This window comes from Hemitrygon akajei, chromosome 18 (genome assembly GCF_048418815.1).
Source record: "Hemitrygon akajei chromosome 18, sHemAka1.3, whole genome shotgun sequence".
Taxonomy (NCBI): domain Eukaryota; kingdom Metazoa; phylum Chordata; class Chondrichthyes; order Myliobatiformes; family Dasyatidae; genus Hemitrygon; species Hemitrygon akajei.
The window spans coordinates 10074888-10102718 of NC_133141.1; the positions used below are offsets into that span (position 1 = coordinate 10074888).

Below are 27831 nucleotides of genomic sequence, written 5' to 3' on the forward strand. Positions count from 1 at the left end.
CAGCTCAAAGATCCTTTGAAATGTCTTCTAACTGAAACAATAACCCTGCTTCTCTTTCTGCAGATGCCACCTGACCTACTGAGTGTTTTTAACAATTTTCAATTTTAATCTCAGATACCCGGCATCTGCAGATTTTTAGTTTTCATTTACAATTAACTGTAACATGCTCCCCAACAAAAAGTCCACAAACATTCAAACTAGCCCCAAGCATAGAATTTTTATGGGGCAATAGAGCCAAACAGTTTGGGCTTTAACATTACTCATCAGATCTCAGAGTAAGGATGAGAAGCACCATTAGACATTTGGGCTACTTTAGTCAGCCAGGAAGGATACATTGTTCCTTGGAGGGTACATAGCACAGATTCTCCAGAACAAACCCAGGACTAGTTGAGAACCAGAGCAGTTTAAAAGCTCACCACCACCTTCTCAAGGGTAATTAAGGATGGGTAATAAATGCTGACTTGGTAATGAATAACTAATAGGAATTAGTTCATGTTGCCTTTAGTTCAGGAAACTGATGGACTATCCAATGGAAGAAATGGAAAGCTGACGTGGAAACCAACAGCAGAGGTTTAATTGTGGAAACCGCCCCACTGCCCACAGTGTGAAGTCAGCTGATACTAAGGGGAAACATGGAACTATCTGAACTTAAAGATGTAAATAATTGCACAATTAAATTGTTAAGGCTGGGATTTTTATTAGGTGATCATATCAATGAATACAGGGAAAGGCAGTTCACCCAAGGTTGGTATAGATCAGTCACAATCTAAGTGGACGGAAGAGGGATTTGAAGGATTTCCTTTTCTTATTCTCTCATGTTTACAGGTACTTTGTGAGTTTTATTCTACAGTTCCAGTTCCACAAAGCACTGTGCGAAGCCAGTAACCACACTGGACCTCTGCATAAATGTGACATCTACCAGTCAAAAGAAGCTGGGAAGTTACTCAGGTGGGGCCTTCATCTTTATTCCTTGGTGTAAAATAATGGTTCAGAAATCTTCTTGAAATGTGCACTATGCAATTAAATGTAATCACTGGACTCAAGAGGCTTTTCCTTGTGTGTGCCTCAATCTGAGACCTCTGAGTACTCCCAGTTACGTTTATCGTGATTCAACACACAACTAACAGTAAGCATATGAAAGTCTTCTGCACATGAGAGAGGGTTGAATGGGAGAGGTGAGGTCTGCCACAAGGAGATCTTTCCCCAGATGGAAGATTTGGAAGATCACCAAATCTACACTGTGGCTATGCTCTTCCCATCCTGTCTTCTGTAAAAAAAAATCTATTCCCTTTTCTCAGTTCCTTCGTCTCTGCTTCATCTGTTCCCAGGATGCAACTTTCCTTTCCAGGACATCAGAGAAGTCTTCCTTCTTGGAAGAATGTTGTTTCCTTTCCTCCACCATTGATGCTGCCCTCACCTGCACCTCCTCAATTTTCCGGACATCCATCTCATCTTCCCACCGCCTTTACAGTAATTCTCTTGTCCTCAGCTACCACACCATAAGCCTCTATATCCAACACGTCATTCACTGCAACTTCTTCCATCTTCAACGGGATCCTACCACCAAACACATTTTAACTCCCTCCACCCCCCCCCCCCCCCCCCAACTCTCCACTTTCCACAGGGATTGCTCCCTCCCTGATTCCCTTGACCATTCGACCCTCCCCACTAATCTCCCTCCTGGCACATGCTCCTGCAAGTGACAGAAAAGCCTCACCTGCCTATTCACCTACTCTCTTACCTATTGGGGTTGTCGGGGCTCTCGATGCAGCCTCCTCTACATTGGTGAGACCCAACGTAAATTGGGGATCGCTTTGTCAAGCACCTCTGCTCCATCCAGCAAGAGTGTAATTTCCCAGTGGCAACCATTTTAATTCCTGTCCCCATTTCCATTCCAAGTTGTCAGTCCATGGCCTCCTTTTGTGTCACAATGAGGCCACTCTCAGGGTGGAGGAGCAACTCCTCATATTCCCTCTAGGTAGCTTCCAACTTGACAGCATGAACATTGATCTATCTTTCTGATAATTTTTTCCTTCCTCATTCCCTCTTCTTCCATTCCCCATTCTGCTTCTTACCTTTTCTCCTCACCTGCCTATCACCTGCCCCTGGTGCTCATCCTTCTTTCCTTTCTTCCATGGTCCACTGTCCTCTCCTATCAGATTCTTTCTTCTTCAGTTCTTTACCTGTCTTACCCACCTGGCTTCACCAATCTCCTTCTGCTTCCACCACCTTATTATGCTGGCATCTTCCCCCTTCCTTTCCAGACCTGAAGAAGGGTCTCAGAAACATCAACTGTTTATTCACTTCCGTGGATGCTGCCTGACATGCTGAGTTCCTCCAGCATTTTGTGTGTGTTGTTGATTGCTCCCACTCACCCCTTTTGTGGCTCTCACTCCTCATTCTCCTTCACATGAATGTGATGATCTGCAACCTACTCAAACCCACCTTTAACCCTCACCTTATCTACTTAACCAATTTCCCCCAATATCCCCACTTAACTCCCCAAGTATTTCTCTTCCAATTATGTTCCTACCCTTATCATGTCCCCTAATTTTCCTCATCTGCTCCCTAACTAACCTCCTGATCTCTCTCCTTCCTCGCCACACCAGCTCCCCACCCCCATCCCTGATCACCTTGCTAAATGCCCTCCCTAGTGATCTCCTCAATGGGCACTGTGGTAAATTTATGTAGCATGTGCAAATAAATCATGATACAGAATGTAATGACATCATTCTTTGTGTGGATGAAGCAAGCACCATGTGTTGTGGTGCTTTGGTATTAGAACAAGAAGGGTTATATGCCCTTAATTTAGAACTTTGTATCCAGGAGCCATTTCGTGGTTAGAACTTACCAGCAGACTAGTGAGTACAAAATACACCCCAATGCTTTGAAGACACCTTGTACTACTAATTCTGGATCTCCAAGACCTGCAGTTTTTGACATAACACTACATATTTACACACAAGGCCCTGAACCACTCAAGTTCCTGGTGCACAGGAAGCATTGGAAAGACACATGAGACTATGAAAAATAATGGCTGAAGGGATCATCTCCCTAGATGCTGCCCCCCAGTCATGCCATGCTCTGGGATGGTCTTTGCCTGCTAAAAGATTTCCTCGGATGACCCTCTCCCAGACATGGGACAGGATCTCCCTGGATCTCCCAATCTGGTTAGATTATTTTGCCCCCACATCACTTATCCTTCAGCCACCACTCTGTGCTGAGATCCTCAGCAGTTTTGGAAAATGAAGAGAAAGGGCAGTTGGCCCTTTAGTAGGCAATATATGACCAACAATGGGGAACCAAACCCCTTAAAACTCTTTGAATGGGGAATTTTTTTTCAATGCAGAAATCAGCATTGAACTATCATGCCCAAAGTGGCACGAGGCCCACGGGAAGCAACCATCCAGCCATTCTGACAACCCAAGTTCAGCAATGTGATGTGGGCCACAGATCAGTAACCAGAAATGCCAGTACCACTCTTCTAGTGTAAGCTGAACGATAACCAGAAGAGTATTTCAGAGAAATAATGAAGTAGTTTCAATCAGTTTGGAAAACACAATGAAGAGTATAATCCCTGAACCTACAGTACTTTGCAAAGAGTGTTAGGCATATATATATAGCTAGGGTGCCTAAGACTTTTGCGCAGTACTGTATTTGTCAACGTGGAGCAGAGAGCAAGTTTGTAAGTTTGGCAGGAGCAAAGGATGTTGAGAAGGGTGAGGGTGGTGTGCCAAGGGAGAGGTGTGGAACAGGTGGCAGAGAAGGAGTGCCAGGGGTGGGGGGGGTGGCGCGGGTGCAGACACACCCAGCCCTGAGACACCAGGCAAGGTCATTTGATTCCAAACAATTGGTTTATTGATCATTACAGAACGTCTCTCTGGTTCTTCCTACTCCCTCCCCTCTCCCTTCCCCTTTCCCAACTATGATTCCCGTCTCCCTGCCCCCACAGGACTTTTGTAGAGACTGTACATTGGTTTGAACAAGCCATAAGTGTCTCTTATAACCTTCGAAACCTTAGCCTAAATAACAGAAGACATGAGCCCATGATTGTTTGCCCAACCTACTACAAGTAAAATTTAACTGCATCTCATTGTCTCTGTTTCAGTGACGCACTGAAGGATGGCTCTTCGAGACATTGGGAGGATGTTCTTCGTAATTTTACAGGCACTGACAAACTAAATGCCTCTGCCCTGCTTGAATATTTCCAACCTGTCACTGCTTGGCTGATAGAGCAAAACAATAAAAACAATGAGGAGTTGGGGTGGTCCGACTTTGAGTGGCGGCCTCCTGTCCCTGAGGGATACCCAAATGGTACCGGTAAGTACCAACTGAAATGGAAGTGGGCACCAGATACAGTGGACCCCTTGGCAGTTCTAGCATCTTGCTTCAATCAGGTTCAACAACTTTATCAGCCAGGCCTTATTTTCTGACTTATTCAATTTCTATAGAAACTTGATTGAAGAAAGACATTTTGTTGACATTGCTGGTCTGCTTAGATCTCACCCATGGTATTTGGCAGTCATTGCAGGCAGGACTTGTAGAACCAATTCTTAGAATTACTCTGCCTAGTCAATGGTATTATGTACTTTCTGTGATATAGCAGTTAGATAGTTTGAGACAGGACTTTTGATGGCTTGGGAAGAACAGCTGAATCTATACTCATGGAGCCATAGATCTCCACTGCAGGTATGGGTAAATGGTGATCCATTGCCCAAATTAATCACGAACTGTTATCTGTTGGAACACATGATAACTAGTTTGGTTTTAGACAAGCAAGAAGATTCTTTTCCTCCAGCAGTTCCACGCTGTACTAAATGTATTAGTTTGCTTCCTCCCTACTTTAAAACAGCGGCAACATTGGAGAGGACTAATAGGCTGTAATACACTCCAGGATGTCCTGGGCAAGCCAGCAGCTATATATAAATGTAACGGTTTCCATAAGATTTGAAAGTACCAGAGCCCTCTCAAGCCAGGTGTTAAATGAGCAGGTATATCACAGCAACACACAAAATGCTGGAGGAATACACCAGGGCAGGCAGCATCTAGAGAAGAATGGACAGTCAACGTTTCAGGTCAAGATCCTTCATCAGGACTGTAAGAAAGAAGGGATATAGCTAGTATAAAAAGATGGAGGGAAGGGACAAGAGCTGGTAGGTGATAGGTGGATCCAGATGAGAAGGGGTGATAGTAGATGAGGGAGGGAAGAGTGGGGAACCATATGAGAACTAGAAGGTAATTGGTGGAGGTTTCAAAGGATTGAAGCTGATAGAATCTGATTAGAAGGAAGGTGGAGCATGGAATAAAGGAGAGGGTGGTGGGGAGGCTTGTTAAAGCAACACACATAAAATACTGGAGGACCTCAGAAAGTTAGATAGTATCTATTAAGGGGAATAAGCAGTCAACATATTGAGCTGAGACCCTTCATCAGGACTGGAAAGGAAGGGAGCAGAAGCCTAAATCAGAAGTTGGAGGGGTGGGGGAGGATTACAAGTTGGCAGGTGACTGATCTTGGCATGAAATGTTGATTGTTTATTTCCCTCCATGGATGTTGTCTGACTGGCTGAGCTCCTCCAGTATTTTGTGTGTGTTGCTCAAGATTTCCATCATCTGCAGAATCTGTTGTGTCTCAGGTTTATCACAGATCATTTTAAGAATCAACAATGGAAATAATGCCCGTTAGAAAATAACTCCCAGACAGCGTGAGAGTAAATTTGAGCCCCATGCGTATGCTTACTGCAGTCTCCCACAATCCCTGCATTGTAACTTAGTCATTATAGTTCAGCCTCAACATCATAAATCAAAATCAAATCAAATCAAGTTTAATTATCATTCAACCACACATGGATACAAGACAGTGTTCTTCTGGGGCTAAGGTGCAAGATATGCACAGCACATCCAAAATAGCAAGCCAAAAAAAAAAACATAGTCACGCAAGAAAACACATATATAGTCCAAGACCCTGAGTGACATGCCACATAAATTGATGGTACAGTTCCTGGCAATTCAGCCTGTCGTTCTGCCAATCGAACACTAGAGGGCAGCACCAATGGGAGAGGCCAGTCCCCAACCGAGCACAGAGGCGCACTACACCACCTCCAACGTGTCCTCACTTGGACTGCAGCAGCAGGCAATCCTGCTGCTTGAGACCTGAACTGAGGCTATGCAGCTCCCATGCCACCTGTCTCACCACCAAACAAGGGGAACAGGCCTGAAGCATCGAACATTATCAGTGTACAACATAGTTGAAGACCACACTTTGAGGAGCCAGGTCTGATGGCAAATGGGATGATTTTAGCTTTTAGTAGGAACGATAATCAGTGAGAAGCAGCTTACCCTGCCCTTCATACAGAATGACTTTATTTACCCTTGTAAGCAGCATAATAATCTGGCACCTACCACCTTTAGGATGGCTGAAGGCATGTCTCTACCAATGAAGTGATGAAAATTTTTTAAAAACTGAAGATTCTGGAAATCTGAAATAATAACAGTAAATGCCAGAAACATTCAACAGGTCAGGCAGCATCTTTGGAGAGAGAAACAGTTAATGTTTCAGTTTCAGAATACTTCTCTGATGAATTGTCCCAGACCTGGAACTCGGCAAAGAAGGTGCATGGTCTTTTAGTATCATCATCTTGAGATAAATGGATGCCTGAGCTACTAGGTACTGCTGGGAAAGATGCCTACAGTTCCTCCAACTTCAAGACAGCACACACTAGGTTCACATTTACTTCCTCAGCCTGTCACCATCCCTAGTGATCAAATGCAAACCCAAGGCATCACTAGGAATGGCCACATTGTGGATGGCGTGGTCTGCCAGTGGCAAACAGTGCAACCATGGCAACAATTTAATATGACCTTCCCAGCTTAGATACCACCTTCTTTGCTCTCCCTGTAACACCCTCTAGTTGTAAGCCCTTTGACTTTCTTGCATTTCTCCCATTTCCCACCCCCACTCCCACACCCTCCCTTTAACTTCTTATACACTAAGCTCTTGAAATGCCTCCACCCCCCCCCCCTTATAGAACACTGTACAAAGCATTCCTCATGGTCAACACACAAAAAATGCTGGAGGAACTCAGCAGATCAAGCAGCATCCATGGAGGCAAATATACAGTAAACCTTTCAGACTGAGACGTGACCATGGCTGTTGACTCCTGGGTGGCAGATTTTGTCTGAATTTCCTCCCAACCTTGGGTTGTTTTATTATGCTAACTAATTCTGTAAATACATCTTGTTGTCATAACATGATTTATTTTATTTCTGGTTTCTGACAGATAAAATCACTGATGAAAATACGGCGAAGACTTTTATCGATGAGTACAACACTGAAGCGGAGAAAGTGTGGTATGAGAGCACCGAGGCCTCATGGGCATATAACACGAACATCACTGAAAACAACAAGATCATGGTATGTTCAACCCCCATTGCCCACTGAACAGTGCCTTAAATTTACAGATCACTTTAGTTCGCTGTTTGAGTCCACTAGGTGTGGAGTGGAAGACAGAATTTAATTGCTTTAGATAACCTGGCAGGTCCTGCTAAATAAATTATAGGCATCGTTGATAATAAACCACAATGGAAACAATCTACTGATTCACAGTAGACTATCCTGGACTTATCTTTGCTATTGTCCAATAGAACAGCTTTAGACTTTCACAAAGCAACCCCTGTCAACACACAATAGACTACGTCGGGGATCCTGGAACAAGTTTGTAGCTAATCTAAAGCAAATTATGGCAATGGGCAATAAGTCATGTAAATCACATGGAAATTAATTCAAATAGCATCACTGAAGTTTCAAAGATAATACTAACATTGTTCCGTGAATGGGAAATAGCCAAATGCACCACATGATCTCACGTTGATGTGTTTTAAGAAGCCCCCTGATGAACTGGAGGGAGAGGTGCATGGGGGGAGATCACCAGATCTTAGTTACATGTGTGCATGAGGGAATAAGCAAGTGTCAGAAAATGCACAAATATTTGACTGAATGTCACTACATGCAACCGTGTGTCTCCATGGAGACTGTGCATGCCGTTAAATGTGTATATTGATTGCAGAAGAGCATGTCCTTGACATCAATGTACAAGTGTGAATGAAATGTGTGTGTGTGTGTGTGTGTATGTGTACATGCATGTCTGTGTGTGTGCATATGCGTGTCTGTATGTGTGTGTGTGTGTGCGCACGTCTTTGTGTATGTGACTGTATGTATGTATGTGTGTGTGTGCGCGCCGTGCGCGCATACAAGTACCTGTGTTTCTCCAGACGTCACAGAATGAAAACATTAATAACATTTTTTTCCCCATTAGTTGGAGAAGAGCCTAATCATGTCCAATCACACAGGAAGGTATGGGATGAAAGCTCGTCAGTTTGACTACACAGATTTCCAAAACAAAGAAACCAAACGAATTCTGAAGAAAATGAGTGACATTAAAGAAGCAGCTCTGCCTGAAGCAGAAGTGAAGGAGGTCAGTGTCACATTACTGCAGTGAAGGTATTCATTGCTATGCAAATACCTTCCTCTTCGGCATAGCTTTGATATTGAAATAGATCTGTTTTCACTCCTGCTCTGTGGCTTCAGAGTTGACTAATGACACCCAATGAGATCCACAAACCTGCCACAGGAGGAGCCTGATGGAGCTAATTGGTAAAGTGGTAGATTGGTTTATTATTGTCACCCAATTTCCCTCGGGATCAGTAAAGTATGTCTGTCTGTCTGTGCATTATTGCATAGTGTCCTTACAGGTCATTTCATCACATCAGTATATTAAAGGAGTATAAAGGAAAACAATAAAACAATGTAGAACAACGCGTTGCAATTACAGAGAAAGTGCAGTACAGGCAAACAGTAAGGTGCAAGGCCATGACGAGGTAGATTCTGAGGTCACGGGTCCATCTTAACTTACATAAGGACTATTCAATAGTCTTATGACAGCACGATAGAAATTGTCCTTGAGCCTGGTGATACATGCATACAGGCTTTTGCATCTTCTGTCCATCAGAAGAGGGGAGAAGAGAAAATGTCAGGGATGGGTGGGGTTTTTCACTGTTGTCTGCTGTACCAAGGCAACAAGAAATGTAAACAGAGACTGTAGAGGGGAGGCTGGTTTCCACACTGTGTCCACAACACTCCTCAGTTTCTTGTGGTCTTTTTCCGAGTATTTGCCATACATGGAGACATAGAATCAGAGAAAAGTACAGCATAGAAACATCTGCTCATGTTCTCCTTAAACTTTTCACTATTCACCCTTAACCCATGACCTCCGGTTGTAGTTCCACCCAACCTCAATGGAAAAAGCCTGCTTGCATTTACCCTATCTATACCCTTCATAAGTTTGTATACCTCCATCAAACCTCCCTTCAATATTCTACCAAACTACAATGCATCTGAATAGAGTGCTTTCTACAGTGCACCTATAAAAATTGGTGAAGTTCGAAGAAGATGTGCCAAATTTCTTTAGCTTCCTGAGGAAGTAGAGGCATTGGTGAGCGTTTTGGTCTATGGCAGCTGAGTTGTTCGATCAGGACAGGGCATTGATGATGCTTACCCCGAGGAACTTGAAGCTCTCAATCTTTTTGACCTCAGCACAATTGGTGTAGACAGGAGTGTTTGCACAACCCCATTTCCTGAAGCAAGTGACCATCTCTTTTGTTTTGCTGACATTGAGGTTGTTGTCACGACACCATGTCAATAAACTCTCCGTCTCCTTCCTATAATCTGACATCGTTATTTGAGATTTGGCCCACTACGATGGCATCATCTGCAAATTTGCAGATAGAGTTAAAGCAGAATCTGGGCACTCAGTTGTCAGTGTACAAGGAGTTAAATAGGAGGCTGAGGATACAACCTTGTGGTTGTATCACAAGCAATGTTCAACCATTGCTGACTGAACATTATCTGCCATAACTGGTGGCAGAGATATTGCTGGCTTTCCTTATTGACTGTGGTCTGTTGACCAGGAAGTCAATGATCCAGATGCAAAGGGTAGACACTGAGTCCCAGGTCTAGGAATTTGGAGGTGAATCTGCTTGGAATTATAGTATTGAAGAGGAAGCTGCAATTAATAAATAGTAGTTTGACGTAGATATCTTTAGAATCCAAATGCTCCAGAGATGAGTGTAGGGCCAGGCAGATGGCATCCTCTGTAGACCTTTCCACCAGGAGGCAAATTACAGTGGGTTGAGGTTGTCTGGGAGGTTGAAATTGGTGTTTGCTATGACCAGCCTCTCAAAGCACTGGTAGATGTCAAATGAGTGGATAACATGGGAGGGGAAGTGTTTCATCTGCCATTTACAGTAGGCGCTCATTGGAGCTGGCTAAGTCCTATTCAGAGCTCAGTCCTAGCAATGTTGCCCTGGGAGAATATACTGAAATTGGCTTGTTGGAGATTTGGAAGATCTCGCAATGGTTGAACTTCTCCAGTGCTTTAAGACGCTGCTAAGACTCTGAATGTTTCAGTGAATGAACCGACAATGACTTGGGAGTTAAACTTGCATCATCTGCGCACCACAGCTTGATGAATGAGGATGGAAACAATGAAATAGCAGTTTCCAGCTGTTGAGATGGGATATGAACTGTATTCTGCAAATCACTGAGAGTTCAAACTTTACTGCCAGTCTGTGTTCAGTCATGTGCATTCCTGGCCTGCAAAAAGGATTTTATGCAAAATTCAGTCATACTATGATCACTTTTTCCAAGAGGATCCCTGACTACGAGATAGTTAATCTTACCTGTCTCATAGCACAGGACTAGATCTAAGATGGTATTTTCCTTGTAGATTCACTAACATGCTGCTCAAGAAAGCCATCACGGATGCATTCTATGAAGTCCTCCTCAAGACTTCCTTGACCAACCTGACTCACCCAATCTATGTGGAAGTTAAAATCCCCCATGACAACTGCCGTTCCTTTCTTACAAGCCTCAGTTATTTTTTGGTTAATCGCCTCTGCCACTGCAATATTTCTATTAGGTGGCCTATAGACAACTCCCACCAGTGATTTTTTTCCCTTTACTATTCTTAATCTCTACTCAGATGGACTCAACATTCTGTTCCATAGATCTTATATCATCTCTCACAATCGCCTTGATCTCATCCTTAATTAAGAGCATCACCCCACCTCCTTTGCCTTCCTGCCTATCTTTCCGTATTACCTGATACCCTTGGATATTTAACTCCCAGACATCTCCACCTTGCAACCAGGTTTCTGTAATGGTCACTAAATCATTTGCCTTGGTACTGATCTGTGCCACAAGTTCACTAACCTTGTTTCTAATACTACGGGCATTTAGATAAAGTGTTCTTATATTCATAGTCCTCCGCAGACCAGACCTATCCTTCTGCATAATTATCTTGAAACTAATGGAATTTTGATCACTAGATCCAAAGTGTTCCCCTATACTCACTTCTGTTAGCTGCCCTGTCTCATTCCCTGGGAAGATCCAATATGCACTTTCTGTAGTTGAGACCTCTACATATGGATGAAGGAAACTTTCCTGAACTCATTTGTCAAACCCCATCCCATTCAGTCCTTTTACAATATTGAAGTCCCAGTCAATATGTGGAAAGCGAAGAACTCCTACTTTCACAGCTTTATACTTTCTGCAACTCTCTACGTCTCTACAGATTTGCCCCTCTAAATCTTACTGACTCCCAAATCTACAATATAGTCCCGTTAACGTGGTCACCCCTTTCTTATTCTTCAGTTCAGTCAGTAACCGCTCAGCCACAGATGGCCAAATGTGGGTTTGACAGAAGAAGAGAAATAGAAATACTTGGGAGAAACAGAAACCTCTCTCACTGTGGACCGCGAAGTGGTTCAGTGGTGGAGTTTGCATCACGGTAATCCATGGGGTTATTACTGGTGCAGTATCAGCATCCTTCCCCCCCCCCCCCCCACATGCAAACGAGACCACTGGGGCTGGGCGGCAGAGCCCTCAGAGAAGAGGTTTGGCATCAGACTGTGTGGAAGCAAATGGCCTGTTGACTGATCAATGCCGATGGAAAAGCAGTGAAGGGTTGTCAGGGGATGGCCGAGGAAGGGTGTGTGGTTTCAGGGAAGTGAGCATTTGACTGGGAGGCATTGTGATAGCGAGGACTAGAGTGAAGGGAAGGCATTGTAGAGTATGAGATGGGGGTGCTTGTCCAACACAGATGCAACTGCAGGTGGAAGTGAATTGGAGATGGAGTTGAGAGTCTTCATAGAGCAATGTATTTGACTCCAGAGACGCACATTAATTCAGCAATCTGATCTGTTAGGAAGCTAGGTAGATCATGGACAATATGATTAACCATGAGTATTAAATAAGGACATTCCTGCATGTGCCCTAATATTTACTACTGTGGTAGATTTGTGGTTCTTTAAAGTTGTAATAGCCAGGGGTGGTAGTGGGCATAAGCTCCCATTGCCTATTAAATGCTCTCAATGGTGTGTGTTACAAAGGGCCTCTGACAACCAGGTCCAGCTCCTGGCCTTCACGGGTGGCTTAGCTACTAAGCCCAGCAGAACTACTTTTACTGACAGGAAAAGGCGGTTACCGGCACCTTAAAACCAGTTACTTTGGTCAGAAGGGGCTCGTCAGCTGCGGTTGGCAGCTCATCTAGGAGAAGGAAAACTCTGACCTCAAACCTCCCCTACCATGCAGCTATACCCACTCATGGGGAAGGCTTCAGGAGTAAACCCCAAGTGAAAATTCCAGAGCTGGCGTCCCTCAGGCAGTCCTACATTGAGTTCAGTGCTGACTGGCAACTCCAGTGATGCTGTATCGGCCTCTGCCGTTCCTTTGGGCTCATCAGATGCATTGGGGGTGGGGGGGGTGTTGCTACATGGGCAACAATTTGCCCTCCATATTACACTGCCCAGGCTTGTGTATCACAGACTGTTAGGACACAATATCCATGGTCAGCTCTGACCGACAGAGGCCTCAATCAGTCAGGTAGACCAAGTTTAGCAACAGTACACAGTGTTACAGAGCTCATCATTTACAGACTATTCTAACATGGAAGGAAGAGCACAAATTTGCCTTTGCTTTGCACTCAGAGGACATTAGCACACTGGGACACATGTTTTGCAGGGGTTCCTCAATGATTCATCAATATCCCATCAAAAAATAACGAAGTGCATAGCTGTGGAAGTGGCCCATGGAAAACTTAGTGTGCACCTCTTAGAGGTTACTTTGAGTGGACATGCCACCCTGACCATATGAAGTGCATTTATTAGTTACCTATTGGGCATTTTCTCTCCTGAGAATCAAGCACCTCCCAATAAGGTTATTGGTAGATGGAGGGTTACAGATGGGTCAGGTTACCCAGTACTAGCAGCAAAATGGAGGACTGAGAAGCCATATGAATATACAGTGAATGGGGTCTGGGAAACAGGAGGATTTAAGGAGGGCAGTCACTACTTGTGTCATGTTATCTTCAGTGTAAATTACAAGTCATTCCCTTGTAATGTTCAGTTAAATAACTACTTGTGACATAAATTATCTGACTATTCTGCCAACCCCTTACTGTATTCACAGAAAATAACTAGAAGTCCCTTACAGTATGCACTGAGAGTTGATAACTACACCCCGCTGTGCTCACTGAAACTGTCCATTGTAGTGTGCATTGCTGAGTCAGAGCTTCCCATTATACTGCACTGTACTGATCCCAAAGTAAACATTTAGATGAGTTATCAATGCCATAGACTGTTTCACCACATTTAAGAATGTACAGTATATAATTAGGTTTGTAGCTGTGCTGGTCGTAGCTGGGGTGACCCTGAGTGATTATCAGCAAACTGGTAAATTAGTCAGAATCAGAATCAGGTTTAATATCACTGGCATATGTAGTGAAATTTGTTAACTTTGCGGCAGATGTACAGTGCAACACATAATAATAGAAAAAAACTGAATTACAATAAGTATATATAATAGTTAAATTGAACACTAGAGAACCTGAAATGAAGGGATGGTGAGGGGTTAATCTGCAAAATGTCGATTTCTGCTTTCTCTTGGGGGATGGAGGAGAAGTCACCATCAGAAGATGTGGAATAGAGAAAAATCTACGAGACATGAAGAATTGAGGAGGAATCATCAGATGAGAGTGGAGGAGGTACTAGGAATGGGTGCTGTGTTGTGATAAGGGAGGTGGACTATAACAGGGACAGCATGTAGAGGGTCAGAATTTTGGAGGGGGAAGATGATGTCATGGAGTGAGGGTTCAGAGTGAGAAGGGTCAGTGTGAGGGGTCATGGAGTGAGGCTTCACAGTGTGAGTGGTCAGGTGTGAGGGAGTCAGTATGTGAATGGGAGAGGCAACAGAGGTGCTATCATGGTTGGGGGAGACTGGTGTTTGGGGAAGGTCTGGACAGCTGGGTGCCAAGACATTTCAGTCAGTGAGTGCCGGCAGCCGGATATGGAAGGAGGGCATTCACTTTGTATTGTATCAAAAGAACAGGCAGGTAGGCAGAGGGGGTGTGTTGGCTCTGCTGGTAAAAAATGAAATCCTTAGAAAGAGGTGTCATAGGATCAGAAGATGTAGAGTCACTATGGTAGTTTAAGAAGCTGCAAGGCTACGAAGACCCGAGTGAGGGTTACATACAGGCCTCAGAACAGTAGCCAGGATGTGGGCTACAAACTACAACCTGAGGTGGAAAAGGCATGTCAAAAAGGGCAATGTTATGATATCATGGAAGATTTCAATGTGCAGGTTAATTGGGAAAATCAGGCTGGTGCTGGATCCCAAGAGTTAGAATTTGCAGAAGCCCCCCCCCCCCGTGAGATCACTTTTTAGAGCAGCTTGTGGTTGAGCCCACTATGGGAAAGGGAATCCTGGATTAGGTGTTGTGTAATGAACCAGGTTTGATTAGGGAGTTTAAGGTGAAGGAACCCTTAGCAAGCAGGGTTTTAGATTCTTAGACCACTGGGATCTGTTTTGGGGTAAGGATGAATTGTACAAAAGGGACGGGTTGCACCTTAACAGGCAGGGGGACCAGCATTCTGGCAGACAGGTTTGCCTCTGCTACATGGGTGTGTTTAAACTAATAAGTGGGGAGGCGGGGAGGAGACGAACTGGAAATATAAGGATGGAGTTAAAGGGAAAGAGAGAATAAGAAAAGTTAAGAAAGACACAGAATTGATGGGGCAGAAAGCTCAGGAAGGGATCGGAGAGTATGGCCAAATGAAATAGGGACCGATGTGAGAAGCGAGGGGAGTAATGGATTAAAAGTATTATATATGAATGCACGAACTATAAGAAATAAAGTGGATGAGCTTGAGGCTCAGTTGGAAATTGGTAAGTATGATGTTGTAGGAATAACAGAGACATGGCTGCAAGAGGACCAGGGCTGGGAAATGAATATTCAAGGGTATATGTCCCATCGAAAGGACAGACAAGTGGGCAGAGGGGGTGGAGTGGCTGTGCTGGTGAGGAATGAAATTCAGTCCCTTGCGAGGGGTGACATTGAATCAGGAGATGTAGAGTCAGTATGGATAGAACTGAGAAATTGTAAGGGCAAAAAGACCCTAATGGGAGTTATCTACAGACCTCAAATAGTAGCCTGGATATAGGGTGCAAGTTGAATCAAGAGCTAAAATTAGCATGTCACAAAGGTAATGATACAGTTGTCATGGGGGATTTCAACATGCAGGTAGACTGGGAGAATCAGAATGGTACTGGACCCCAAGAAAGGGAGTTTGTGGAGTGCCTCCGAGATGGATTCTTAGAGCAGCTTGTACTGAAGCCTACCAGGGAGAAGGCAATTCTGGATCTAGTGTTGTGTAATGAACCAGATTTGATCAGGGAACCCGAGGTAAAGGAGCCATTAGGAAGTAGTGACCATAATATGATAAGTTTTAATCTACAATTTCAGAGGGAGAAGGGAAAATTGGAAGTGTCAGTATTACAGTTGAACAAAGGGGATTATGGAGCCATGAGGGAGGAGCTAGCCAAAGTTGACTGGAAGGATACCCTAGCAGGGATGACAGTGGAACAACAACGGCAGGTATTTCTGGGAATAATTCAGAAGGTGCAGGATCAGTTCATTCCAAAGAGGAAGAAAGATTCTAAGGGGAGTAGGGGATGACCGTGGCTGACAAGGAAAGTCAAAGACAGTATAAAAATAAAAGAGAAGTATAACATAGCAAAGATGAGCGGGAAGCCAGAGGATTGGGAAACTTTTAAAGAGCAACAGAAGATAACTAAAAAGGCAATACGGGGAGAAAAGATGAGGTACGAAGGTAAGCTAGCCAAGAATATAAAGGGGGATAGTAAAAGCTTCTTTAGGTATGTGAAGAGGAAAAAATTAGTTAAGTCCAAAGTTGGGCCCTTGAAGACAGAAACGGGTGAATTTATTATGGAGAACAAGGAAATGGCAGACGAGTTGAACAGGTACTTTGGATCTGTCTTCACTAGGGAGGACACAGACAATCTCCCAGATGTAATAGTGGCCAGAGGAACTAGAGTAACGGAGGAACTGAAGGAAATTCACATTAGGCAGAAAATGGTGTTGGGTAGACTGATGGGACTGAAGGCTGATAAATCCCCAGGGCCTGATGGTCTGCATCCCAGGGTACTTAAGGAGGTGGCTCTAGAAATCGTGGATGCATTGGTAATCATTTTCCAATGTTCTATAGATTCAGTAATGTTATCCCACTTTTTAAGAAAGGAGGGAGAGAGAAAACAGGGAATTATAGACCAGTTAGCCTGACATCAGTGGTAGGGAAGATGCTGGTGTCAATTATAAAAGATGAAATAATGGCACATTTGGATAGCAGTAACAGGATTGGTCCGAGTCAGCATGGATTTACGAAGGGGAAATCATGCTTGACTAATCTTCTGGAATTTTTTGAGGATGTAACTATGAAAATGGACAAGGGAGAGCCAGTTGATGTAGTGTACCTGGACTTCCAGAAAGCTTTTGATAAAGTCCCACATAGGAGAATAGTGGGCAAAATTAGGGCACATGGTATTGGGGGCAGAGTACTGACATGGATTGAAAATTGGCTGGCTGACAGGAAACAAAGAGTAGTGATTAACGGGTCTCTTTCGGAATGGCAGGCTGTGACCAGTGGGGTACCACAGGGTTCGGTGCTGGGACAGCAGCTGTTTACAATATACATTAATGATTTAGATGAAGGGATTAAAAGTAACATTAGCAAATTTGCTGATGACACAAAGCTGGGTGGCAGTGTGAAATGTCAGGAAGATGTTATGAGAATGCAGGGTGACTTGGACAGGTTGGGTGAGTGGGCAAATGTATGGCAGATGCAGTTTAATGTGGATAAATGTGACGTTATTCACTTTGGTGGCAAGAACAGGAAGGCAGATTACTATCTAAATGGAGTCAAGTTAGGAAAAGGGGAAGTACAACGAGATCTAGGTGTCCTTGTTCATCAGTCACTGAAAGTAAGCATGCAGGTACAGCAGGCAGTGAAGAAAGCTAATGGCATGTTGGCCTTCATAACAAGGGGAGTTGAGTATAGGAGCAAAGAGGTCCTTCTGCAGTTGTACAGGGCCCTGGTGAGACCACACCTGGAGTATTGTGTTCAGTTTTGGTCTCCAAATTTGAGGAAGGACATTCTTGCAGCATAGGTTCACGAGGTTGATTCCCGGGATGGCGGGACTGTCATATGTTGAAAGATTGGAGCGACTGGGCTTGTATACACTGGAATTTAGAAGGATGAGAGGGGATCTGATTGAAACATATAAGATTAAGGGATTGGACATGCTAGAGGCAGGAAACATGTTCCTGATGTTGGGGGAGTCCAGAACCAGAGGCCACAGTTTAAAAATAAGGGGTAGGCCATTTAGAACAGAGTTGAGGTAAAACTTTTTCACCCAGAGAGTTGTGGATCTGTGGAATGCTCTGCCTCAGAAGGCAGTGGAGGCCAATTCTCTGGATGCTTTCAAGAAAGAGTTAGTTAGAGCTCTTAAAGATAGCGGAGTCAAGGGATATGAGGAGAAGGCAGGAACGGGGTACTGATTGTGGATGATCAGCCATGATCACATTGAATGGCGGTGCTGGCTCAAAGGGCCAAATGGCCTACTCCTGCACCTACTGTCTATTGTCTATAGTTATCATAATATGATAGAATTCACTCTGCAGTTTGAGAGGGAGAAGATAAAGTCAGATATATCAGTATTACAGTGGAATAAAGAGAATTACAGAGGCATGAGAGAGGAGTTGGCCAAAGGTTCAAAGGTTTCAAAGGTACATTTAATGTCAGAGAAATGTATACAATATACATCCTGAAATGCTTTTTCTTCACAAACATCCATGAAAACAGAAGAGTACCCCAAAGAATGAAAGACAGTTAAATGTTAGAACCCCAAAGTCCCCCCAGCTCCCCCCTCCCACACATAAGCAGCAGCAAGCAATGATCCCCCCTCCCCCCACCGGCAAAAAAGCATCAGCACCCACCACCGAGCACTCAAGTGAGAGCAAAGCAACAGCAAAGACACAGACTTGCAGTCCCCCAAAGGCTACTCGTTCACCCGGCATTCGACACACCACAGGCTCTCTCACTCCCTCATAAGGGAGAAAGAGTGTCTCTGTTTCACAGTGAGAGGGGAGACATAACAAACAGCTAAAACAGGAAAAGAGTAGTCAACATTTTGGGCTGAGACCCTTCAGCAGGACTGGAGAAACAATGATGAGGGGTAAATTTAAAAGGTGGGGGGAGTGGAGGGAGAAACATAGGGTGATAGGTGAAGCCGGGAGGGGGATCCCACTCTGTGATCTCTGCAATCCTCCGATTTTTCGACCACATGCATTTTTTTTACTTCATCTCTCCTCCTCCTGGTGGCTGTTAGCAGAGTTGGCTGACGAGCCAAGTTTGTATGTGGGCCTGGTGAGGAGGCTGCATTGTGGGGGTTATTGTCCAATGATTCCCTGACTGCTGTTAAAAATTGATAAAGCGGTTTGTTTGTTTAACGCTGTGTTTAAACTAGTTTCGGGGAAAGAGTTGAAGGTACTTTATTACGGACGCCACAGGGATTAAGGTTTGATGTGATTCAAAGAGATTATCCACAAAGAATGCTTGTATTTTGAGTGCGGTGGATGTCTGATTTCCTGATGAGCAGGTTATTCAGAGTTCTAATAAAAGTTTTGCGGAAATTTACACTGATTGATTGGTGTTTTGACCAGTCAGCTCGTAAGGATGTCACATTAGTCCAGACTAGCAGTGACATGACTGAAGTCGTGCTGCCTGATAGGTTGGGAGACCTTGGAGAGGCGGGGCCATGGACAATCCATATTTTTAGAGAAGGGGACATGTAACTGAGGGCGAAGACTTTAAAGACAAGTCGTTCTCGTTTCTGCAAAGTGAGGGAAAAGAGCTGTCTGATGTGAAAGGTCTCATGGGTCCGTCAGCAGTTGATTTAAATTCTGAGCTGGTTTTGGCTATTACATCGCTGGCTGATAACTGCAGAAGTGTACCTGCAGAGAGCCAAAGTTATCATAGACTGGGAGTGCTCTCCAGAGTCGAGCCCACACCCGATGGGGAAGAGGAATATGAGGCTTGGGCTGAGGAGACATCTCAGTTACTGGATGAATGGCAGACAGACAGACAGACAGACATACTTTATTGATCCCGAGGGAAACTGGGTTTCGTTACAGCCGCACCAGCCAAGAATAGTGAAGAAATATAGCAATAGAAAACCATAAATAATTAAATAATAATAAGTTAATCATGCCAAGTGGAAATAAGTCCAGGACCAGCCTATTGGCTCAGGGTGTCTGACACTCTGAGGGAGGAGTTGTAAAGTTTGATGGCCACAGGTAGGAATGACTTCCTATGACGCTCAGTGTTACATCTCGGTGGAATGAGTCTCTGGCTGAATGTACTCCTGTGCCTAACCAGTACATTATGGAGTGGATGGGAGTCATTGTCCAAGATGGCATGATACTACGGAGGCTAGTGCCCATGATGGAGCTGACAAAGTTTACAACTCTCTGCAACTTATTTTGATCCTCTGCAATAGCTCTTTGACCCAAACCAGACAGTGATGCAGCCAGTTAGAATGCTCTCCATGGTATATCTGTAGAAATTTGTGAGTGTCTTTGGTGATAGACTAAATCTCCTAAAACTCCTAATGAAACATAGCCACTGTTGTGCTTTCTTTGTAGCTGCATGGATGTGTTGGGCCCAGGATAGATCCTCAGAGATGTTGACACCCAAGAACTTCAATATATTGAATTCAAATTGCTTCCTCTGTCAGTTCCTTCAGCTTATGCTAGATTGTTTCTATCATTTCAATGCTTTCACTAATCACTTATTTCACTGTATTTTATTTTCTGGCAATAAAACTTCCTTCTAACTTTACTTTTTATTTAAAGTTGATGTTGTGTACTTGGATTTTCAGATGGTCTTTGACAAGGTGCCATACATGAGGCTGCTTAACAAGCTAAGAGCCCATGGAATTAAGAAAGTGTCTAGCATAGATAAAGCAGTGGCTGATTGGTAGGAGGCAAAGAGTGCATTTGCTGGTTGGCTGCTGGAGACTAGAGATGTTCCACAGGGGTCTATGTTAGGACCGCTCCTTTTTATGTTATATATCCATGATTTGGATGCTGCAATTGATGGCTTTGTTGCAAAGTTTGCAGACCATATGGATAGGTGAGGAGCAAGTAGCTTTGAGGTAGCAGAGAGGCTACAGAAGGACCTAGGCAAATTAGGAGAATGGGTAAAAAATGGCAGGTGGAATGCCGTTTCGGGAAGTGTATGGTCAAAATGAAAGGGTTGACTATTTTCTAAATGGAGAGAAAATACAAAAAACTGAGGTGCAAAGGAACTTGGGAGTCCTTGTGCAGGATTCCCTAAAGGTTAATTTGCAGGTCGTGGTGAGTCTGTGGTGAGGAAGGCAAATGCCAAGTTAGCTTTCATTTCAAGAATACTAGCATATAGAAGCAAGGATGTAATGTTGACACTTCATAAAGCACTGGTGAGGCCTCACTTGGAGTATCGTGAGCAGTCTTGGGCCCCTTAGAAGATATTTGTATCTTTACCCTTCCTGAAGTCCACAATTAGCTCTTTGGTCTTGCTGACATTGAGTGCAAGGTTGTAGAGACCACACAGAATTAAGTATATGGAAAGCAGTCAGTGTTTTTTTTTAACTATATAAGAGGTGGGTATCACTGGCAAGCATGTGTTGGTGGCAGAGGTTGTGGTGTGAGTAATCACATATTGTGGCTGCCACAAACTCTAGTTGCTGGTCATCATTAAAAGAGTGGCACATATATATTAGGGTGGTGGTTGTGGGCTGCTTTGTGCTGGATGCTTTCAAGCTTCTTGGGCATTGGAGCTGCCCTCATCCAGGCAGTGAATGGAATGAGTCTGGGCCGTTGGGAAGTGCGTCTCTCATCGTGGTGCTGATCACAGCATTCCCCATTGACTAGGTCGACAGTAATGGCAATGTAAGGGATACGCTGAGCCATGAAGTTCAGGTTTCAGTGCCGCATATATCCACTGATGGTCATGTTCCGCCATAGGTAAGTCCCCAGGTGTAGACCTATCTCAGGTTATTGAGATGTCTGGAGCTTTGGCAGAAAACTTTGTATATTAGCAACAAGTGACAGGAGAAAAGCCAGTGGTGTATGTTTCCTGGATTAGAGAGCACTATCTAGAAGGAGAGGTTGGGCATGCTCATAGTTCCTGTGGAGCATTGCTGGCTGAGGATGACACAATAAAAGTACATAAAATTATGAGAGGCATAAAATGGGTAGGTAGGCAGAGTCATTGAAATACTAGAGACATAGGCTTACACTGAGGGAGGTTGGTGTCCAGAATGCACTGTTGAGGAAGTTATTGACCATAAGACCTTAAGACATTGGAGCAGAATTAGGACATTTGACCCATCGAGTCTGCTCCACCATTTCATCATGGCTGATCCAATTTTCCTCTCAGCAGCAATCTCCTGCCTTCTCCCTGTATCTCTTCATGCCCTGACTAATCAAGAATCTATCAAACTCTGCCTGAAATATACATAAAGACTTGGTCTCCACAGCTGCCTGTGGCAATGAATTACACAGATTCACCACTCTCTAACTAAATAAACTCCTCCTCCTCATCCTTGTTGGAGTCAATTGTGAAGGATGAGGTTACAGAATACCTGGAGGCATATGACAAGATAGGCAGAACTCAGCTTGGTTTCCTTAAAGGAAGATCCTGCCTGACAAACCTAGTGCAATTTTTTGAGGAAATTACAAGTAGGCTAGACAAGGGAGATGCAGTGGATGTTGTGTATTTGGATTTTCAGAAGGCCTTTGACAAGGTGCCGCACATGAGGCTGCTAAACAAGATAAGAGCCCATGGAATTACGGGAAAGTTACATATGTGGATAGAGCGTTGGTTGATTGGCAGGAAACAGAGAGTGGGAATAAAGGGATCCCATCCTGGTTGGCTGCTGGTTACCAGTGGTGTTCCACAGGGGTTCGTGTTGGGGCCGCTTCTTTTTATGTTGTATATCAACGATTTGGATTATGGAATAGATGGCTTTGTGGCTAAGTTTGCTGATGATACAAAGATAGGTGGAGGGGCTGGTAGTGCTGAGGAAACAGAGAGTCTGCAGAGAGACTTGGATAGATTGGGAGAACGGGCAGAGAAGTGACAAATGAATTACAATGTTGGAAAGTGTACGGTCATGCATTTTGATAGAAGAAATAAACGGGCAGACTATTATTTAAATGGGGAGAAAATTCAAAGTTCTGAGATGCAACGGGACTTGGGAGTCCTCGTGCAGGATACCCTTAAGGTTAACCTCCAGGTTGAGTCAGTGGTGAAGAAGGCGAATACAATGTTGGCATTCATTTCTAGAGGAATAGAGTATAGGAGCATGGATGTGATGTTGAGGCTCTGTAAGGCACTGGTAAGACGTCACTTGGAATACTGTGTGCAGTTTTGGGCTCCTTATTTAGTGCTGACATTGGAGAGGGTTCAGAGAAGGTTCACTAGAATGATTCCGGGAATGAGAGGGTTAACATATGAGGAATGTTTGACTGCTCTTGGACTGTACTCATTGGAGTTCAGAAGAATGAGGGGGGACCTCATAGAAACATTTCGAATGTTGAAAGGCATGGACAGAGTGGATGTGGCAAAGTTGTTTCCCATGGTGGGGGAGCCTAGTACGAGAGGACATGACTTGAGGATTGCAGGGCGCCCATTCAGAACAGAGATGCAAAGAAAAATTTTTTGGCCAGAGGGTGATGAATCTATGGAATTTGTTGCCACGGGCGGCAGTGGAGGCCAAGTCTTCGGGTGTATTTAAGGCAGAGATTGATAAGTATCTGAGTAGTCAGGGCATCAAAGGTTATGGTGAGAAGGCGGGGGAATGGGACTAAATGGGAGAATGGATCAGCTCATGATGAAATGGCGGAGCAGACTCGATGGGCCGAATGGCCGACTTCTGCTCCTTTGTCTTATGGTCTCATTCTAAAAGGAGGCCCCTATATTCTGAGGCTGTGTCCTCTGGTCTGAGACTCTCACACCATAGGAAACATCCTCTTCACATCCACTCTATCAAGGCCTTTTACTATTCGATAGGTTTCAATGAGGTTCACCCCCACCCCCATTTTTCTGAATTCTACTGAATACAGCCCAGAACCATCAAACACTCTTCATATGACAAGCCATTCTATCCTGGAATGTTTTATTTTGAGGGAACACATACCAGTCCTCATAGAGGGATCAGAAGTGGAGAGAGTGAGCAATTTCAAGTTCCTGGGTGTCAATATCTCTGAGGACCTAACCTGGATGTAACATTTTGATGCAGGCATAAAGAAGGCAAGACAGCGGCTACATTTCTTTAGGAGTTTAAAGTGATTTACTTTGTCACCTAAAACACTCAAAAACTTCTACAGATGTACCGTGATGAGCATTCTGACAGGCTGCATCACTGTCTGATATTGGGGGGGGGGGGGTGGGGTACTGCACAGGACCGAAAGAAGTTACAGAAACTTGTAAAATCTTATAAAATTAGTCAACTCCATCATGGGCACTAGCCTCCGTAGTATCCAAGACATCTTCAAGGAGCGGTGTCTCAGAAAGGTGATGTTCATCGTTAATGACCTCCAGCACCCAGGGCATGTCCTTCTCTCACTGTTACCATCAGGGAGGAGGTACAGAAGCCTGAAGGCACACACTCAGCGATTCAGGAACAGCTTCTTCCCCTCTGCCATCCGATTCCTAAATGGACATTGAACCCATGAACATGACCTCACTAAGTTTTTATTTCTGTTATTTTGCCCTACTTATTTTAACTTCACTATTTTATATATATATATTTAATGTAACTCTTTTTTTCTCTCTATTATCAGGTATTGCATTGTACTGCTGCCGCAAAGTCAACAAATTTCACAATCTATGCCAGTGATATTAAACCTGATTCTGATTTTCAGTGACTTTATTTTTCTTCCAGTACAACAACATTTTGTCTGAGTTGCAGACCACCTACAGTGTTGCTAAAGTATGCCGCGAGAATGGGACCTGTTACTCTCTGGACCCCGGTAAGTTACAGCCTGCAGTGGGACAGCTTCACCAACTTTATCACACGTTAACTAAACACAGTCCAAGTACTAGAGGATTTCAATTCTGTAGTGCAGACCATCTCAGTTATACAGATTGGATGTACAATGTCATTCCACATCTACACTGTGAGTTTGCAACATTATTCCAGATATACAGAGTGAACGTGCGACCCCATTCCAGTTGTACAGATGAATGTGAGTGTGCATCACTATCTTTACAGTTTAGAGTGAATGTGTGGCACTATTCTTGTTGTACAGAGTGAGTGTGCTACACTGGGGTAAGTTAAGGATAGGTTTGCTTGATAGAAAGTACATCAGCAGGAAGGTCCGTATGAACTCGGTTGCATTTGGACAACAGTAGACCAGACAAATAAGAAAGCAAGCATGCTGAGTGAGCTCACAGGAGGAAAGCACAGAGGAAGGGTAGATGCTAGATCAATAGCAGAAGTAGCACATGCCCAGGGACTGCACACCCAAGGAGCACACACCAGGGAGTGCACAGGAGTTGCACAGAACAAGGGAGAATGCTCACAGTAGAAGTGTGCTTGTTAGATACGCGCGCATGCACGCGTTCGCACTCACACACTCACACACTCTCTCACACACTCTCACACACACTCGCTCTCACACGCATACTCACACTCAGACACTCACACTCTCACACACACACTCGCTCTCACACATACTCACACTCACAGACACTCACACTCTCACACACACTCGCTCTCACACTCACACACACTCATACTCACACTCACAGACACTCACTCTCTCACACACTCACACACACACTCTCTCTCACACTCATACTCACACTCACAGACACTCACACTCATACACACACACACTCTCTCTCACACACACACACACACACACACACACACACACACACACACACACACACACACACACACACACACACACACACACACACACACACACACACACACACACACACACCAACAACAACAATCCAATCTCCCCTGGGCATCCAACATTTGGGAAAGAAAAGCAAAAAGCAAAAGGAGGTAGAATTGTTAACATCATTACTGTAGTTAGAAAAGGTCTTAGCTTGGCAGACCAGGATGTGGAAGTAGAATTAGTTGGGTAGTGATTGAAAACACAGCAGGGGCAGAAAATGTTAATGGGGGTGATTATAGGCCTTCATCTAGTAGTTGTGATGTAAAAGATGGTATTGAGCAGTAAACCAGAGCTGCATGTAACAAGGATAATACAGAAATCATGGGGGACTCCAATTGGCGTTGAAACTGAGCTAATCAAATTAGACTAAAGGAGAAATCCCTGGAATGTACATGAAGTGGATTTGTAGATCAGTCTATGGAGGAACTGTCAAGGAAGCAGGTTATTTTAGATATAGTATAGGGTCCATGAAAAAGTGAACATTAATACTCTTCATGTAAATGTGCCTATTAGAAAAGAATGGCCATATATGATGAATTTTTTTGTTAAGTTTTATTGGTTTAGTCAGAGTAATCCAATCAGATATAAGGAGCAGGATGACTATGGTAGGTTGGGGAACTCTGCTGAAGGGTCTAACTGTGGGCAGGCAATGGGTAGCATTTAAATACATAATACAAGAATGATGATTCAACCATTGGCAACAAGAGATGTTAGAGGTATTTTAACACCTAAGCAGAAGATCTCTAAAGATTTTCCAAAACAAAACAGTAAACTTGAAAATTGGGAGTGATTTAAAATTCAACAGGAAATTGATGATAAAGGGGAAATGGAAACCGACAAGAATCCTAGAATGAGGTTGTAATAGGTACAAACAAGCAAGGTCAAATGGAGGTCCTCTAGACAGAGTAGGAACACTTTATTTTGAAGAATCAAGAAATGGCAAAGAAATAATTTCTCCTTGTCTTCATGGAAATATATTAAAAATTTCCTAGAACACTGGAGAACCAAGGGTCCAGTGCAAATAAGAGAGAGAGAAAAAGTTATCAGTAAAGATGAGAGGCATTGATTGTGTGGATAGTCAGAGGCTTTTTCCCAGGGCTGAAATGGCTAGCATGAGAGGGCACAGGTTTAAGGTGCTGGGGAGTAGGTACAGAGAAGATGTCAGGGGTAAGTTTTTTACGCAGAGAGTGGTGAGTGCGTGGAATGGGCTGCCAGCAACGGTGGTGGAGGTGGATACGATAGGGTCTTTTAAGAGACTCCTGGATAGGTACATGGAGTTTAGAAAAATAGAGGGCTGTGGGTAACCCTAGGTAATTTCTAAAGTAAATACGTGTTCGGCACAGCTTTGTGGGCCAAAGGGCCTGTATCATGCTGTAGGTTTTCTACGTTTCTATGGAACAGCAGTAGGTGCTGAGCTGCTCCTGATGGTCACACTCTTTTGTCATCCACAGATCTGACAGATATCTTGGCCAACTCAAATGACTACGATGAGCTGCTATTTGCCTGGGAAGGATGGAGAAATGCTTCAGGAAAGAAAATGAGGGACAGCTACAAGAGATATGTGAAACTAAGCAACAAGGCAGCAAGACTTAATGGTGAGGTCCCCGGGGGTTTTAGTTAATTTAGTTCCTTTGTCAAGACAGACTTTAATGATTAGGCAAGGAAGCTACTGTTTTAATTTGAAATGTGTTTATCTGTCTGACTTTGCCTTCTGCCTGCAACACAGATCATATAAACTGCTAAAGTTTGTTCTATCATCTTATGTTTGGATCTGATTAATCATGATTACATCAAACTCTCCGGGGCAGGTACTGTTACGTACCCCGTAACTGGGTCACTTACCAGCAAAGATAGAGAGGTCCGTTGAAGTCTGATGGTACTATTTTTTTAACAGTATTTATTGATAAAAAGACACAAAATAATATCAATGCAAACATACAGATAATATACTTCGTCAATACTAACCCTAAAAGCGCGGGTATAATAATAATCAATAAGAAATAGCTCTATCGTTGTCTAGGGGATAATGTATTGTCCGATGGAAATATAAAAGTCACTCAAGTTCATGCAGGCTGCAGCTCTTTGGGTTTAAGAGAGACGGTTTTAAACTTGCCCAGGTCTTTTATGATGCCAGTCCGTTGAGTCGGGGGAGTTGATTTCCCCGTTGCTAGCTGAAAGCCGTTTTCCATGGTTCCAGCCACCAGTCCCAAGCAATGGAACTGAACGCACGTGACCTCCTTCAAATGGCTTCCCGCTATTACGGGATCGCTAGCATTTCTTCTGGTGCGTCTGAGGGGCTGTTCCTACAGACCCTCTTTTATCCTGACTCACAGGGTCGAAGATGTCAATCAGGTTGGGGTGATGCGATCTCTTTCTCACCCAGCCCACTTTGCCTGAGGGCTTC

General features: G+C 43.9%; 1 protein-coding gene across 2 annotated transcripts in view; it reads left to right on the forward strand.

Annotated features, from left to right (window-relative positions):
* Window positions 1-27831, forward strand: part of ace (angiotensin I converting enzyme (peptidyl-dipeptidase A) 1) — a 141928-nt gene that overhangs the window by 43658 nt on the left and 70439 nt on the right. For both annotated transcript variants that reach the window (XM_073070754.1, XM_073070753.1), the window contains exons 11-16: window positions 826-948; window positions 4109-4320; window positions 7278-7411; window positions 8313-8471; window positions 24398-24485; window positions 26879-27022. In XM_073070754.1, coding sequence (XP_072926855.1) covers window positions 826-948; window positions 4109-4320; window positions 7278-7411; window positions 8313-8471; window positions 24398-24485; window positions 26879-27022 — 860 coding nt within the window. The remainder of the gene's footprint in view (window positions 1-825; window positions 949-4108; window positions 4321-7277; window positions 7412-8312; window positions 8472-24397; window positions 24486-26878; window positions 27023-27831) is intronic.